Below are 17,563 nucleotides of genomic sequence, written 5' to 3'. Positions count from 1 at the left end.
GTTTTTCACATTTCATCCCAACAATTATTAAGCCCATTAAGTATACATTTAATCACAGAGAATGTTAATCTATTTTCAAACTGGAGAGACAAATGGAGGAGTCATAGCTCCTAGAGTAAATTGCTATTTGCAATATGACTTTTGCCCAATTTTTTAAAAATTAGATTTGTGGAATCATAGAAAAATGCTCTCTAACTAGAGCAATTACAAGATGACATGTTTTAATATCTTTGCCCTTTATCTTATCACTAACATTCCTGAAATAAATGCACATTTATTTGGTATATTATGGAATTTTGCTCATTGCCCTGCTGCCTTTTTGACTTCTTTGTGACGTTATTGTCACAAATTCTTGAATATACCAGTTAGGTGTCAAATACTTTAGATTTCACTTAATGGATTGTTTTGGTTAAGGTGTGTTTTTCCTTAAATATATGTGGGTTTTCTTTTTACTTTCTTTTTTTTTTTAATTGGTTTGGTTTGATTTTTCGGTAAAACAATTCTTGACAAAGATCTTGTCTGTTTGACAGCAGCTGAGTTTAACAGATGAACAAAATTATCCCATGTGGGGTCAGTAGAATATATTCAGTGCAGAGAAAGGTATGACACTCATCTTTTGAGTGTGCAGGATTATCACTGTTGCAGACACAGACCTATTCCAAGGCAAATTTGAGGCAAACTTCTGCCCAGAAAGTGCAGCTTGGGTAAGTCAGTTCTCTGAAAAGCGACCTCTCTTAAAGAAGAACGCTGCATTTTGAAATCTTACACCAAGGCTTAACCCCTCACTAAGTATCTCTGGCTTAACTAAGTGCAGATGACAGCTCAGAGGAATAAATAGCACTAACCTTAATGATGTGGTGTACAAGCTCCATTTGGAGCCAGTGATCCCAATCACTTGATGGAGAAATTGCTTTTCTAGTAATCTTGCACTGTTTGTCCATTTTCCTGTGTATTCTATGAGTTTCCTTCATAAGAAATATGGTGGGATTGTCTGCAATTAGCTTTTGAAAATTCATTGTTCTTCTTCACTTTTCTCACCTCCTCATTTAACTGGACTGATATCTGCTGTATAATTGCAATTAAATTGCATTTTAACTACTGGTTTTCATATACATCATGGCTGCTGTCAGCAGATCAGTGAACAATCCTCTGGAGAGGCCTTTCTTTGCACCCCTGTTCCATGGTGCTGCTTTTGGGACAGGATTGTGGGATTACTGCACCCATCACTCTGTACAGGACACGGCAGCAGAGCTGGTGGGCAGATGCAAAAGGATGTAACAAAAAATGCTCATTTTCTGCGTGGTCTGAAGAGCTGAATGAGCCATTCTGAGGACAAATGGCTCTTTGCTTCCCTTATCTGTCCCTCTCCATTAGACACACTCTGTCCCTCTTCCTCCAAGCTGGGAGCTGCACACAATGTGCATAAAGCAAGTTACACTATGGGATTGGCTCTACAGCTGTAATAACAAATCAGAGCCTCTACCTAGGAGGAAAAAGCAAGCTGGCACCTTGCCTCCTTTCACACTTGCATTCCTTTCAGGCCCCAAACAAGCGTAATATTGATGTGAATGAAACTGCTCGGGGTGATGTAGTTTCTGTCTGCATTTTTCTGTGTTCCCTTCAGACCTGTGCAGGGGTAAGACAGATTGCATGGCTAGAGTGGAAAAGCAGTGTTTTCCTGCAACAGTGGCTGTTCTGTCCTGGCCTGCTGTGGCTGTCTTGCTACGAATATTTTGAATTTGTGCTGCTGGTCGGAACACCAGCATGTCATTTTAGGTCTGGCTGGTTTCATCTAAAGTCTAAGCAAAAACTGGGAAAGGGTCAGTTTACTGCTTCATTCCCAGGACATGAACATGAGAGGCTTGACTTTTCTTTAGGGTGTTTTTGTGAATAAGTCAACCAAGACAACTGCACAATGGTGATTTACCTTGGAAGCAACATATTAGACATGCTATTTGCTTTATTTTAGTGTCCAACTGGATGGCTATTGCTTACAAACTATTATTCCTTGGAAGCTATCAACATTCTAGACTAATTCAACTTCTCTGCACAAAGAAGGCTTTGTGCATGCAACATGTATTGTTAATTTCCTCACCTTTGTTTCCAAATGGGACAAGAGGAAGACTGATGGAAATCCAACATTAGAAGCTGCTCTAGAGCAGCCAGTGAAGAATATTTCCTGGGTTTTGAGTATTTGAAGAGAGATTCTAGCAATGCCTACAAGGGCCAGGTAGGGGGCTTGCAGAAGTAGAAGATTTGATTTATGGAAAGAGTAAATTCTGGTGGACTGGATTTAATTAACTCAGTTGAGCTGCAAACTCTAACAGGGGTCACAGAGGAGCCTCAGGGCTGCTGTTACCTCTGCTAGAGACCAAGGAAGGGACTCAGTGTCCAGCCGCAGTGTACTTGATGGCAGAAGGTTTGCTTATAAATGCTCATGCTTTGTGGCAGTTTAACCTTCAAATTCAGGCCTGGAACATTTGGTTTACAGTTCTCTTTAAGGAAAAAAATACTCTTGTTTTGGGAAAAAATCCCCAACCTTGCAGGACTCTGGAACTGATTGATATGGTGGAACGCGCTACTCAGCCTTTGTAACTTTTTATTTCTGTTTCTTCCTGCAGATGAAGTGGTCCACGTCTCAGCCCCGCAGAAGTTCACCTTTGAGGAAGCTAGGGAGCTGTGTGAGGAGCGAGGCGGGGTCCTGGCTTCCGTGGGGAACCTCTACGTGGCCTGGAGGAACGGCTTTGACCAGTGTGACTACGGGTGGCTGGCGGACGGCAGCGTCCGGTACCCGGCCTCCGTGGCGCGGCCCCAGTGCGGCAGGGGTTTACTTGGGGTGAGAACCCTGTACCGCTATGAGAACCAAACAGGCTTCCCTTACCCCGATAGCAAGTTTGATGCCTACTGCTATGAACGTAAGCATTTGTTATTTTTCTTTTCTCGGTGGTGGTTTGCAGCATGCATGCCATGGGAAGCGGTTCCTTTATCGCATGTTTTGTTTCAGTTCTTCCGGCGCGCGTGGGTTTTTAGAAACTAAAACGTTGTTGTCTTACATTGTCAATGCCTTAAAGCAACATTGGCAGATGAAGACAGGCAGAGTTTTAAGGTAAGATTTCAGCCTGAGCAGTGTTTTGACCATGAATCTGTGGGTGCTCCAGATTTTGGTGCCTGAGCACACCTTGGTGTCTTTGCATCTTGTCAATGGACTCCAGACAGACATTCAAAGCCCACCTGGGCATGTCACCCCCTCCAGGTGACTCTGCCTCGGCAGGGGGCTGGACTAGATGATCTCTGGAGGTCCTTTCCATTCACATCTATTCTATTCTTCCGTGATAAATGTCCTGAAGGTGAACAGTGGATATTCTGTGTCCGATGATGGCAGCAAGAGAAGCTGGTCACAGGCTGTGTACAAGGCTGACCACTTTCAGGTCTCTCAGATGCCAGTAATTTGGGGAGCTATCTCTGGATCCCAGGCATGTTGTCCCATAACTTTCTTTTTCTTTCTTGCTCAGTGTTTCATGGGCCAGTGGTTGGTCTAAATTGCTGCTTGTTTCCCTCGTGGTATTTTCACAGGCACTTCAAGTGTTTGCCACAATCACATGGCAGACTTCACCAGTCTAAACCAGATGTCTTCCACACCTGTCAGCTTTCTTTTGGGGTGCAATATTGCCCTGTAAGCTCATCTATCTTCAGTGCCAGCTGGCTGGCTCTGCTATTATGGTGCAGTCTCTCCTTGAATAGTTTCCTGTTGTCCCAAAAGGTTCACCAGCTTTCCAGCTGAATATCCTGCTTTCCTGAGACTTTCAGCCTCAGCACAGAGGGGGTTGGACAGCTCAACTATTTCCCTGCAGGCCTCTCTGTCAAAGGAAGTTCCTTCTTGCAAATAGCATGACTGACATTTAACATTGTGTTGAGTTAAAAGTTCAGAACTTGGTCATTAACTATGAATATTTAGGTGTTTTTGGACTCGGTCCAGTGACTGTAACTCGGAAGTACTTGAAATGTGCAGTTTGTACTGTCCCAATTTTTGTGGATGATGAACTTACAGCAGCTGCAGATCTTTCAAGCTCAGGCACTGAAGAACCCATTTATAAGCAAGTCTGGCTCTTTGAGAACAAATCCCAACATCTGCTGCAACATTATGATCTGGCTGTTCTCAGACACTGTTGATTTGTTGTTTTAATTTTCCTTTATAGTTTGTGGGTATGATGTTCCAAAACTTTGCATGTGGAAATAGTCCTAATGGAACTGGTTACAGGAAAAAGGACTTAAGTTCAGGAGTCTGTGCTCTAATCTGCAGAGAAGCATTTTGTCATATCACTCCTTCTGTTCCTACTCCAAATTGTTTATGACCTGTTTAAAGTGTTGTGGATAAAAAAGACTTTAATGAGGGTGTATTTCATAAGTCCCTCTAAAAGACTAGGGTAAGAACTGAACATTTTGCCTGTAATCTAGTCTTTAGTTAGGACAAATTCCAACCTGCTGTTTGTTTTTGTGAATTTCGCTGCTTTCAAGCAAGATGTGCCTTTACAGTGTTCTTTCCAGAAGTTTTAGTTAGCACGGTTTGTGGTAACATACCATTTGTTCTAAAAGTGACCTTGATTGGCATTGGGTTGCTGCCTTTTATATAAAGGCTTTTCCTGCAAAGTCTTGCCCTTGGTATATAAAGAATAAATATTTCATCACTTTGCAGCCCAGGAATAGACATTTCAGGACTATCAAACTTTTTACAAGAGAAAATAAGACTAAACAGAGCCAAAACAATTTGTTAGAGGCTGAATGGCTCTCCAGCACTTTTAATTACAAAAAGAGACTATCAGAATTAATCAAACACTGCTGGCTAGAGGACTCAGGTTTTGCCAGATGCATCTGCCTTTGTGCAGGGAAATGCAGGGGTGTCATGCTGTACCCTCCTTCAGGGTGCCACAACTTTCAGAAGTTACTGAAAGCACTCTCTCCCTCTCAGAAGGTGATTGGGAACTCACAGGAACCAGCTGTGGCTCCTCACTGCTTTTGCTAAAAGATTTATGCAAGTGGTGAGTAATGAGACTCCCTGCCCAGCATCTTGGTCCTCCACATCTCAAGCAGCTGCCTGGTGCAGTGGCTTTAGAGTGAGTCACTCTCTCCCACTGGGGCCTTGGAGCCAGTCCCTTCTTTGGGGCAGAAAAAGGGAGAGGATAAAAAAAAAAAAACAGGCTCTGCATGAGAGCAGAAGGCTTGAATTTAAGCCCTTTGTTTCAAATCATCCTTTGTCTGGAAGTTCCTTCCGAAATTTCCCATTATCTCAGTTTCAAAGTTTCAGTCCACCACAAAATCTCTTGTCACCCAGCTCTGCCTGTTTTGGGGCTGGCATTAAGTTCTCACAGTGATTCCCACAGCGCCTGACAACAAAACTGTCCTGCCCAGGACCTGGGCTCTCAGTGTAACCCCTGCTCACAGCTCTCCCTGTGTGTCACACCTCGTGGGTGTGTCTCCCTCCTCACCTGCACCTGCAGTCACACGCAGCACCGCTGTCCTTGTTCAAGCTGTTTCAGTCTTCACAAAGACAAATTGTGCATTTGAGAAAGGAGAAATCTCCTTCCTCATCCCTGCTCAGGCTCCTCGCTCCTGTTTCACGATCATGAGTCTCTCTGCTGGAAAATCTCAAAATGTTAATTTTAGTTTGTGGCTTTGAAAGACCTCAATCTGTATTTTGAGCATTTTGCTTGCTTTTAAAGAGGAGTCATATTTATTGAAATGCATGAAAAACACAGGGAGTAAATTCAATTTAAAAATTATATTCACTAGTTTCAGTGGAGCAGCCAACCTGGACAACTTTTAAAGTACAGTTAAGTTCAGGATTTTAACTTCAGCAGTGTTATGGGTACAAAATTACGTTGTGTGAAGTGTCTTGACTTTATGAAAATAAGAGTGGCCCAGACTAATAATACATGATTTAAAATCAAAAAGCCTTGTTAAAAACCCCTGAAACTTTCTCCCCTTTGATCACAAGTGCTTTTCACTCTTCAAAAACCACATGGGTCTAAGTTTCTGAAACATTATCTATGTGCTTCATTTCATACCTCCAAGGTTTTTGCCAGACTTTTTCTTTCTTTTTTTTTCTTTTATTTTTTTTTTCCTGTAAGAGATACCTAATCATGTATCTAATTGGGCCTGTAAAGGTTTCAGTTTAGACACATGATTAAGTACTTTCAGCTCCTTGGAGGCCATCATCAGAAGGAAAGTTTTTCAAGTGTTAACATATAGGACTTATATTAACATGTTTAAACTAAAAAAAAAAAAAAAAAAAAAAAAATAGAACAGCTGTTTCTGTGCTCTTATGCTAATTTGTAAGAGATTAAAACATTTCATAATTAATAAAATGATTAATATAATTTCAATAATTTAAAATGTATATTTTTAATAGATACACATTTAATAATTAGTTATTTCAGAGCGCTAGAGGGCATTTACTTAACCTTGAGCTTTCGCCTCCCAGTCTCTCCAGGCCTAATTCACTGGACTTTGTAGAAATCTTGTCACAGACAGCATTTGACTTTTGATGGACCTTTTTATACCACAACACCTGTAGAACAAATTGTACTACAAAAATGCACTAATCAAATTGCATTCAGGTTTTTAATATACATACCTGCAGCAAAGCTGAACTTGATGAGCTCTGTACACGGAGGTGGTTGGATTTTTTGAAACACAAATCCCCTTTTTTCTGAGAAGCATTGATTTATTAAAGCTGAATTCTTTCATAGACCTGTATTGGTTTTGGCAAATCTTTCAGCAAAACATTTTTACTTTGACTCAAAACACGTGTTGACCGTTTAGCTCTGGATTTGCCCATTCTCTTTCCCATTTTCCTCTCTCATTTTGACTTTGTTTCATGCACCTTTATTGCTTCTCTTTTGTTATACCACTTTGGTTTGGCATCGTGGCTTAATTTTAGCTGGAGATTGGAAAATTCCAGTTCTGGGATGGTGTTGCCATGTGTGTTTTTCAGGAATGGAGTCCATTTGATTGTTTCAATACAGCCTCGTCTAGAGCAGATCCAAGTCTGCCACTGCTTGGGGCTGAGGGCCTCTTGCTTTGATGCTTCATCCATCTAAAGCTCAAAATCACAAGCGCTACTTGGTAGGAGAAATATAGGAAATTATGACCTCTACAGAGCTTTGAGGCCTCTTACAGCACGAGCCACCACGATGGCAGGCTCAGCCTCAGGAAGCATCCACAGTGCTCCTCTTGTCCAGCAGGATTAAGACTGCTAGCACAGCTCAAAAGCTGGCAGGAAAAACTGTCGTCTTCCCCTTCTGCTGCATGTGACTTAGCTTGGAAAACCTTGAATAGCTGGGCAGCTCTGTCCTTCTCCACAGCAACCGTCAGTAGCTGCGTGTCCCAGCTATTTCCTGGATGAGGGAATAATTTCCAGCCTGATGTCAGGGGCTGTGTTACGGCAGATCTGTGGACTTCTGATCACTTTGGGAACAGACGCAGAATAATGAACACTTAGGGCGTGGTGATGCAAGAGGAGCAAAATGGCCAGCCTGAAGGAAAAAAAAGAAATTTATCTCCAAAAAAGCACAGTGCTGGGCATAATAAATGCAGTGTGCTCCAACATTTCAGAGTCCAGTATCAGAATGGGGAAATACCTCTGGGCAGGAGAGGATCCCAAAGTCAAGGCACTGACCACAGGGTGTGCAGGGATGTTGGCTCTTCTCAGGCCGCTTCTCTGTGAAGGTGAAGCTGTGCAAAGAGATCACCCCCAGACAACCATTCTCCATACTTTTATTATTTTCCTAGGAAAGTAGATTTATGTTCTGCTCTCCAATATGCCATTTATTAAGTCCCCCACAGCTGCAGAGATCCCTGGTAATTTCTTGGCCCAGGTGTGGCTGTAATAAATCCCTGCCTTTCTCTGCTGGGCTCATGGTGACCAGCAAACCAACCACTCCTTGCAGCTTCTTCACTCCACTCTTCCTCAGAGGCTTGAGAGCTCAGTTACATCATGCTGAAAACTGCAAAAAGGCCTCAATCCACTCCAAACCTGCCCCATGCTGTTCATCCCAGGAGCTGCTCTCACCCTGAGAAGGAGGAGAAGGATGTGATGGCTGGGTGCAGCTCAACCTTTTAAATGCTGCGTGAAGTAGGAGCAGAGATTTATCAACCTGACTGATGTATGAGGAGCACCATGAAGTGCTGGGGAGGAGATGCTTCTTTTGCCTGAGCAAGTGAACTTGCATTTGCCTGAGTGATTCAAATCTGGGTTCTTTAAGAACAACCTCTAAGTGCAAACATTGTGGCAGAGGGAGAGAGGAGAGAGAAGACGACACAGTTGGAGGTATTTTCATCTCATTGCCTCAGGTCACTGGATAGGTCAGGCAACAAGGATAGGATGAGCAGCAGCAATGCGACGAAGTGGAAGGTCCACCCATTTAAGAGTCCAAGTGCAAAAAACATAATTGATTTTTGCTCTCTGTCACCTTTGCTCCATTACTGCTGTAGGGTCTGGGCATCACCCATGGAACACAGGGTTGATTTTCCCCTCTTTCACACCAGGTGTGGGGAGCAGAGCACCAGGAATTCTGCTGCCAGTTCTTACCCAAGTGACAATCTTGGCCCTTTTTGTTCTTCAATTGTTTTTGTGATCTCAAAGCAAAGATCATTGCTTTTATTTGGTGCTGGGTTACAGATTTAATTAGGAAGAACTGACTAAAGAGGTTTGCTGATTTTTTTTTTTTTTTTGTCCTCTTTGGCAGTTTCATAATAAATAATGTAGAAAGAGAAATGCTTTTTGTAATTGTTCTTTTGTGGATACATTGGCAGGTTATAATTTGTTCACAGAACTACACTTGCATGTGGGGAAATCAGGAGATAACGTATCTTCTCCCCTTCAACCAGCTGACTTCAGAAGTTATGAAATAGCAAGTGGTTTTACTTAGGAGTGTTTGTGTTTGCAGAGCTAAAAGAGCTGCTGCATCTCCTGTTTTGTTAGCTGGAAGAAAAGACTTTGGACAGTGGTGTGAAGAGGATGCAAAATTTTTCCTTATAAGTTTTTCTTGCAAATAAGACAGCCTGACAGCTTTCAAATTTCTGGGTCTTTTTAGGAATCCCATTGGTTTTCTCTGATATGGCACATGCTTTATAAGCAGGAACAGATCCTGCACTTAAAGTTTCACATTTTTCTCATAATATTTGGCTTTTGATTTTGACGTCAAAACAGAGTGGGAGTATACACCTGGAGTTACAGAGAAATTCTTACAGCTGCACAGTCAGATTTTGAATTCTGCTACCAAAAGTCTCATTATGAACAAAATCCCACATGCCCTGTGCACCACTGCTTCTGGAAAGGTGTGAATGAGCAGGTACTGGATCAGTGCCATGATCAGAGGCTTCTTGCTCAGTCTGTAATTCAGAGGACCATTTTTTTTTCCTTTTTTCTTGATTTTTTTTTTTTTTTTAATCTGTTCTTAATCTTAGACTTGTTCAGCTTGGAAGGCTCTGCCAGTAATTTAAACTCCAGCTGGCAAAATCTTTTGGACTCAGGGGAACATTCAAGGCTGTCCTCTCTGCCAGGGTTGGTAGCAGGGAAGGAAGAGACACCAAGAAGAAACTTAACAAATTAACACATAAAAATATGTAAAAATTAAGCAAAGCAGTTCTCTGTATTGGCATCATGCTCAAATTGGGCTTGAAGACTTCAAACATTAATTTTGAGTGCCTCAACATTACTTATATTTTGCAATAATTTATTTTGGCTGTAATTCACAGAAAGAATTCACTATTTCCAGCTTTTGTTCCAACTTAAAGCAAATTTTTGTTGTTTTGGCTGTTAGCAATGATTCAAAACAACTTCTGTCTATACCATCTATGTTTTTCCAGATTCTTAGGTACATACCTAAATGTGAACAGATAAACAGTAATTCCGACTGCAGAAAAGTTGCTCAAGTGGTTCAAGTTAGGTATATGGGTATATCTGGTAATGTTGAAAAACCAAGTATATAAATTATAATATATATCGATTTTAAAATAAGCATTTCTCTTCCATAAAGTACACTAATACTAATCCCAAATTATACAACAAAGAGCATACTAAAATTCTTATCTGGTTATTGCAAAGTTAAACAATGTCTGAAGTTGTGAAGTTTGATGTCCTTGAAAAAATACTAAGTTTCAATATTGCTCCACAGTTTTGAATCCTTGTTTAAGTCACGGTGGAAAAGAAAAAGAAGAAAATGCTGTACAGTAAAAGCATAAAATAAATAAATAGGGACTGAAAAAGTATAGCATCTCTGCAAAGTCATATAGCCCTTCCAAAATCAACTTCATGCATGTTGTTCAATGTAGAAGGAATCGATTAAAACAAACAAAAAAATAGATAGCCTTTGATATGAGCAGCTGTCGGTGAGATAATTTGCTTTCTTGCTGCTAATATGTTCATGCATTTTATTAGGAAAATCTGTCTCATGTCCTGAACCAGAAGGAGGACAAAGGAGATAGCATATTGCATGCATGATGCAAGGAATACAGTAATGCAAAACATCTGGGTGGAGTGGAGGACAGCTCAAACTGGTGTTGTCTATTAAAAAAGCAACCTTCCCTTGGTTTATTAATTTTTTCTTTTCACACAGAAAAAAAAAGAAACAACCAAAAACATGGATATATTTCTCACTGATGAAATGCTGTCAGTTTTTCTTTTTTTTAATCCACTCAAATAAGTTTGCACTCCTGAATGATGTGAGTGAAAAAACTTGCATATAATTGTTTTGACAAAGTGACTTTAGGGTCACTCTAGTTGATTTTAACCAGAGCTGAATTGCACACAATTTCCATGGGAGAAAATCTGGCTGTTTATTGATAAACTCTTAAAAAATATGGGCCCTACTTGTAACACTCTATAAAGATAATATTTATTGATTCAGTTATTAATATAAGCAAACCAAATATGCTTGGTGTTTTTTCAGGTTGGCATAATAAATGTGTACCTATTCTGTCAAGTCATTAGCAGATAATAAGTCATGAATAATAAATATCTACATCCCAGGCATAAATATGTGAACACTTGGGACTTCCAAGCATTTCTTGGAAATCTGGAAGCTGCGTAAGTGGCTGTGAGTAAGTGTACACAATTTCCCAGCAGCTATGAAATAAACTTACCTTTTTTTTCCACAGATTTAAAAAGTTTACCCACATTTCCCTCATTTTTGTCTAGCTCTGTTTAGAGGGTATTAACGTTTTCATACTTGTTCAGGGGGTGATCCTGATGGTCACTCAAAGTGTGGCAGCTGGGGACTGAGTGAGTGTTTGTGTTGGCTGCAAAACCAATTTCATCCACATTAAGGAAGCTGATCCTGTGATTAGAAGGCAGAGATTGATAAAAAATAGCTTTTGAGGAAAACTGATGAATTCTTGGGTAGAGATTTAACGCCTACCACTCAGTAGCACACACTACTTGTGTGCATCCTTTTCCCCAGTCGTGAAGCAAGACTTGTGTGGTTTAAACCAGCCCCATGCAAGCAGAGAGGGGAGGAAAAAATATTTTAACTTAAAATAAATAAATAAAAACCCATTTTATATATATATATATATATATATATGTATATATATATATATATATATATATATATATATATGCAGCTAAATCTTCTTTGTAAAGCCACCAAAATTTTTAATTTGTGGTAGGGAAAAAAAAAAAAATCTGCTCCTTTTTTTTCTGCTGGCAAAGAACACTTCTAAATATGGCGACGTCATGTTTTCTTGCCCTCACAATTTCCTTTTCACTTTCACTTCTCGCTTAGGAAAGCTGAAATATCATCCCTTTTACCTCATTTTCCTACTCTGTAATTCCGAATGTTCTTCTAGAAATATTGAGCAGTCATCCTCTGAGCAGTCCATCCTGCTTCAGGGTGAACCAAACGTGTCTCTTGCAAAGGTGGCATTTTCCAAGCTAAGTGTGCAAAACTGAACAAATGTTTGTGTGACCCTGAGTTGCACATGCAGAATTCATATCTGCAGCTATCAAAGGGGCACCTAATTAGCCATGGGTATGTAAAAAAACCTGATTTGTGCACGCATGTTGCTTATGCTTGAGTATAAGCTGTAAAATAATGTAACTGTTTTGATTTCTGTGTGCAAGGGGAAGAGGCTTATTTGAACTATTGCAAGCTAAGCAAGATTTTACTTTGCAAGAAGTTCTAGATGTAGTCCTGTCTTAAGCAGTGAGTCCTTGTAGACACAGACCATTGAATGCATTCTTTGTATGATCAGTCTGATTTAAAAGCTGTATTTTGCTCTTTATTTGCATCCTTATAAGGCTTTTGACTCGCAGTCTCTTAGCAGTTAACAACATTGGTTTAAGACATTCACATCTTCCATCCATCTGCTCCCATGGCCTGTCTGAAGATTACTGACTTGGCAAAACTGGCAGAAGGGAAGATGGTTCCAACCTGGGCTTTTCCTGAGGAAAACCTCTTTTCTGAGCACTCACTTTCTCCAGGAATTTAAAATCTGCTGACACACCTTGCAGTGTTAGCACACATTTCCTCCTCAGGTAGCATTGAAATGTGGGCTAAAGGGAGTAGACAAGCAGCAAGGCCACCACGTTGTTTTAAAACATCACAATTTGGCTCACTGGAAGGACCTTTCTTTGTGCCTCCTGTTCATCTAGCATAGCAACTCCCTCACCTTTTCCATCATCCAGAGGGTTCAGCACTTTGCCTTTGCATGTTCAACACTCCCATGGAAACATTTATGTGTGTGGAGGAGTTTCAGATGTGCATCTTTGAAGTGTTTTCAAAAGATCAACATCATTTTACTAGTTTATGATCTTACGGTTCAACATTCTCACCTTTCCCCACAATAAATTTCTCCCAGCATAATTTAAAGGCAGGGCAGCAGCAGTGTTTTCTGGTGGCATGCTTGATCCTGCTGCTTGAGCACACTCTCACGGCAGTGAGGATTCCTTTTTGCAGTTTGTAATTATGTGCTGAAAATAAACTAAAGCATTATTTCACTCCCTTTATCCATCTGAGTTGGATGCTGCATCAAGCTTTGAAGAAAACCCACAGCTCTCCTCATTTTTGACATCTTGAAATAAACTTTTATGTCCCCAGATCAGTACCTGGCAGGCTTATGGTCACTCATGTAACACAAGGACTTATAGGGGTAATTATATAAACCACAAAAATGAAGAATATTGCTTTTTTTTTCCAATTCATCTGGCTTAAGTTAGGTGTTCTGCAGCTTTACAGTATTTTATTGCATGTCATTCAATGCTTTAAAGAACTACCTAAAGACTTTGAACTTTGCACTTATTTTTCAGCGTGGCATTTAGTTTTTGTTGGGGGCACTAAAACGAATGAACTAGAGTAGCTTGTGTACTAACTGTACCTTTCTTTGTTTTGCTTTTTTTTAAAGCTAAAAAAGTCACAACAGAGCCTCCAACCATCGAGCCTGTGACATCCCTGAGAACTGACAGCGTGAAATTGTCTCCTGCTGGAGAGCCTCTCGAGCCTCCCATCTCTGAGACTCCACTCACTGAAGTGCCTGCCACCCAAACAGTTTCTTTGGATGAAACAACCCCAGAGTCTGAAGAAGACACAGAAATGACTACTGATGTGGCTGAGGAGAAAAGGGAGATGGAGGTGCTCATGGAGAACATTCCCTTAACCACCCTTCTACCTCAGACTGTCACTGACAGTGAAATATTCACCTATGACACCCTGGGAAGGACTGAATACGATGTCTCACCCAGGCTAACAGACACCACGGCCCCAGATTTGGAACTGGATCACACTTACTCTGAAGCAGAGTTGCCCGAGGAACAAGGTAGGTCTGAAAGCATTGAGGACGCTTTCTTGACCTCTGTAATTTTTCAGGATAGCACAGCTGTAGCTAAGAGTTCCACTGGTTTTTGGGAAGATGCTGGAATGGGAGATGCACAAAGGCATGATGCTGATAATCAGACTGAGCAAATAGAAGTGGGTCCTCTGAGGACAGCTACAGATAGCTTCTTACAGACTTCTCGGAGAGAGGCTGCCAGGACAGGGACTTCAGAGTCACTAACAAAAGAGAATATGTCTCACAGTGCCCACCTCACAATTACACCCACAAAAAAATCAATGGAGGCAAAATCTGATGAGAAACTTACAACTGTGGTAATCCCTAAAGCTTGGCTCACTGCTGAGTCTGCAGAGAGGGAGGGCAGTGAGAGCATGCATACCGCTGTGCCTAGCACAGATTCTGGGGTGGCTACTGGTCATGCCCCAGGATCAGAAGTGCCTGCTGCATCAGAGACACTCTTAGATGAGCAAGCAGTAACCACTGGACAGTTTTCTGAAGTGAAAGAGTCAACGCCCTGGGTTAAATTTAGCTCTGCGACAGCGTTTGACAGTGAGGCCTCAGCTCAAGGGAGCAGAGAGGACCTGAGGGATGTGCAGCCCACCGTGGCACCTGGAACACCTGTATCCTTTTCTGTGTCAGCTGCTGATCAAACAGAATCTGAGGCCATCTCAGGAAGCACTGATGCCCTGCCAAGTTTTGGAGAAGGCACCATGTCTCTGATCCCCTCATCTCTGCAGACAGAAACATCAGCTGTTTTAGAGGAGCAGGAGGAAACAAACCAGCCAGAAATGAAGACAACAGATGTGGAGGTCCCTCGTTCCACAGCTGCCATTCCTCCATGTGTTGCAGCAGAATCTGAGGGATGTTCTGCAAGAGAGAAGATCACACAGGCCCCTCCAGGCTCTGGTGCGTGGCTGCCAACAGATAAAGAGGAGGGGTATATGACAGAAGAGTCACCTCACCCTGGAGGAGTGATTGAGTTAGCTACAGAGGATGGCTTCTCTGGAATAGAGCCCACATCATCTCTGGGGCACATGGTAGAATCCACAGTGCGTCCAGGAACTCCAATTTCAGCAGCTACAGATGCAGCTGAGACAAGCAGGGAGCCAGCGGAGACCACAGGGGATGAAGAAATGGTATCAGCTGATTTTGGTCAGAGTAGAGACAGTACAAGTGTATCTCACACAAGCAGCTCCTTGGATTTGGAAATGACCACAGTATCCAAAATACCAGTGGAAGAAAGTAGTGCACCCATAGGGTTTTTTAGCTCCTCAAATGTAACTGTATTGCCAAGTGCTGTGCCCACAGCTGTGGGGGTAACTGAGCATGAAGGAGATGAGACATCAGGGACAAAGGGAACTATTACATTTCCAGGTGTAACAAAGGTAGATACTGCAGTTCCACAGAAGGAATATGATGCTTCCCTAGTTCCAGTTACTGTAGAGAGTGAGGTCTCTAGAGATATGACAATTACTGATCAGACTCCTTTTGATGATGTCTTTCATACAGAAGCAACAGAAACAACTGCAAAACATAAGGTGTTCCCAGAACTCTCCACACTGGACCAAGGTTTGGAACCAAGGACTGCCACGCTTTCTGTGATATCTGCCCACACACACGAACCAGAAATGTCACCAGGATCTGAATGGCCCCAAACAGCAGTTCAGGATGAGACAGGCTCTGCTTATGAGGAGATGTACCCAGCCACAGAGGCGTCTGTGCCTGCAGCGACGCTCACAGACCATGGAGGAGTTCCGGCACCTGAGGAAACCAGCACCTGGTTGCACCTCACGGTGACTCCAACAGCTGGAACTGCTCCTGACCAGGATGAGGAGGTCACTGAGGTGATGCCCATAACTGCTGGAACTGAAGCAAAGATACAGGACAGCCCAGGAACCCCCACCAGGGAGGAAGATGATGCAGTGAGCTGGGATTCTGTGCCACCCTCCCATACGATGCCAGCAGGACATTCCACTGTGGAAAGCTTTACTGACCTGACTCTGGGAGCTTCTCCAAGCCAGGCTACGGAAGGTTCAGGAATGACTAGAGAACCTGAGGAAACCGGGCCAGCTGTATTTGCAGCTACTGCAACAGATAAGGCAATAATTCTCAGCAGCATGACAACACCTTCCCTTGGTGCTACAGACAAAATTCAGCCTACATCTGCAACCAAGCCTTTTATCACTCAGAAGTCCCCACGCATCCTTCCTGGGGAGGAAGAGGAGGTAACAAGCCATGACATCATCATAATTGGTGAATCTGTTTCTCCCAGCAAAGCCACTGCTGAGGATGATCTGCCAGGAAAGATGCTGGAGCCAGAAATTGATAAGGAATATTTCACAGCGTCAACTGCCACGGCAGTGGCACGACCTACTGCTCCACCCCAAGTGAAGGAGGCCACACAGGCCTTGCAGCCTCAGGAGGTGTCTCCTTCTACTTCACACCCTGATAATGACATAAGATTGTATGTTATTCAAATCACAGGCAATGACACAGGTAAGATTTTGCCTTTTAGACCCACAGTCCATCAGAGTGGACAGTTTGTCATGACAAACAGGTGTGCTTTAGAATATGCTGGAGATGTTTCTTGGATCACTGAAGGATGCAAAGCACCACTTTTGTCTAGACAGCAACTTACTGAGTATTGGTAGGTCTGTTTTTCTGTCCGTTAAAAACCCCTCAGAAATGTATTTCTTATATGCTGTGTGGTAAGAATGATTTCTATGTAAGACTTAATATGAAACTGTTTTATTTCTTTTTAAAAGTCATGATGGCTACAGTCCAGTTCTCTTTTTCACTGTTGTCAAGTCACCAATTTAACTCCAGCTGTCTGTGAAACAAGCATTTTAATTTCACAGCTTCCATTCCATGCATTACTAGTCCTAAACGAAGCACTAGATTATTTTAACATTCCATTGGTCTGTAGCAATTAACAATGCCATGTACAGTGTAGTCAGCTAAAAAATGGTTAAAGCACTCTACTGCCTCCTGTGATTTGGAGGAATGGGCTTTTTTATTTTTTTTTTATTTTTATAGCATATCATAGCATTTTTAAAATCCGTCTTAGGAAATATGTGCTGCAAATTGATGCAATATTTAATTCTGCCACATTTTTTAGCTGATGGTTCTGTACATGTGTATGTAGCTTCAATTCCATGGGTATCCAGAACAGAAACTTCTAAAGAAGCAATGAACTATTGAGGTTGTTGATGAATATGTCTCCATAATGCAAATGTTGAAGGGTCTGCAGTTTTACATGAAAGAATCCTGTCAACTGACTATTATTTAAGATGTCACGGTAAAACATACTTTAAAAGAAAAAGAACTGACAAGCAGTACAAAGCAGAAAATTTCTGTTAGGTTCAATGTTTTATTGTGTTTAATTGTCTTATAGTTGTATAATAATTATTTTATTTTTTTAAAGGAACACAGTAAAAAATTGATTATTTTTTTTTTGGTCTTATATACCTTAACTACATGCATGTCTTTTGAATGGTTGTGTCTCTTTGGTTCTTGGCTATAACCTCCGTGCCTCTGAAGAACTCATCCAGCAGAATTCATAATTTATGGGAGTCTTTTGGATGTTTTTATCAGGTTTGTTCTTGGTAGGGTTCCATTCAAAAAAACAAAAACCAGTAGTGTTTTTTATCCTTGAGATGTGCCATATCCTGTTTGGACAAGTAATATCTTGGCTTGGTATCTTTTTTAACATTTTGCTTATTATCCTATTTTATGT

The 17,563-nt window shown here is 41.5% G+C and overlaps 1 protein-coding gene across 1 annotated transcript in view; it reads left to right on the top strand.

Annotated features, from left to right (window-relative positions):
- VCAN (versican) overlaps positions 1-17,563 on the top strand; it is a 98,950-nt gene that overhangs the window by 32,562 nt on the left and 48,825 nt on the right. The window contains exons 7-8 of the mRNA XM_077790095.1: positions 2,622-2,915; positions 13,402-16,323. Of these exons, the coding sequence (XP_077646221.1) occupies positions 2,622-2,915; positions 13,402-16,323 (3,216 nt within the window). The remainder of the gene's footprint in view (positions 1-2,621; positions 2,916-13,401; positions 16,324-17,563) is intronic.

Source organism: Lonchura striata, chromosome Z (assembly GCF_046129695.1).
Source record: "Lonchura striata isolate bLonStr1 chromosome Z, bLonStr1.mat, whole genome shotgun sequence".
NCBI classification, from domain to species: Eukaryota; Metazoa; Chordata; class Aves; order Passeriformes; family Estrildidae; genus Lonchura; species Lonchura striata.
The sequence above is the reverse complement of the archived record's forward strand: the minus strand, read 5'-3'. Positions and strand labels throughout refer to the sequence as shown.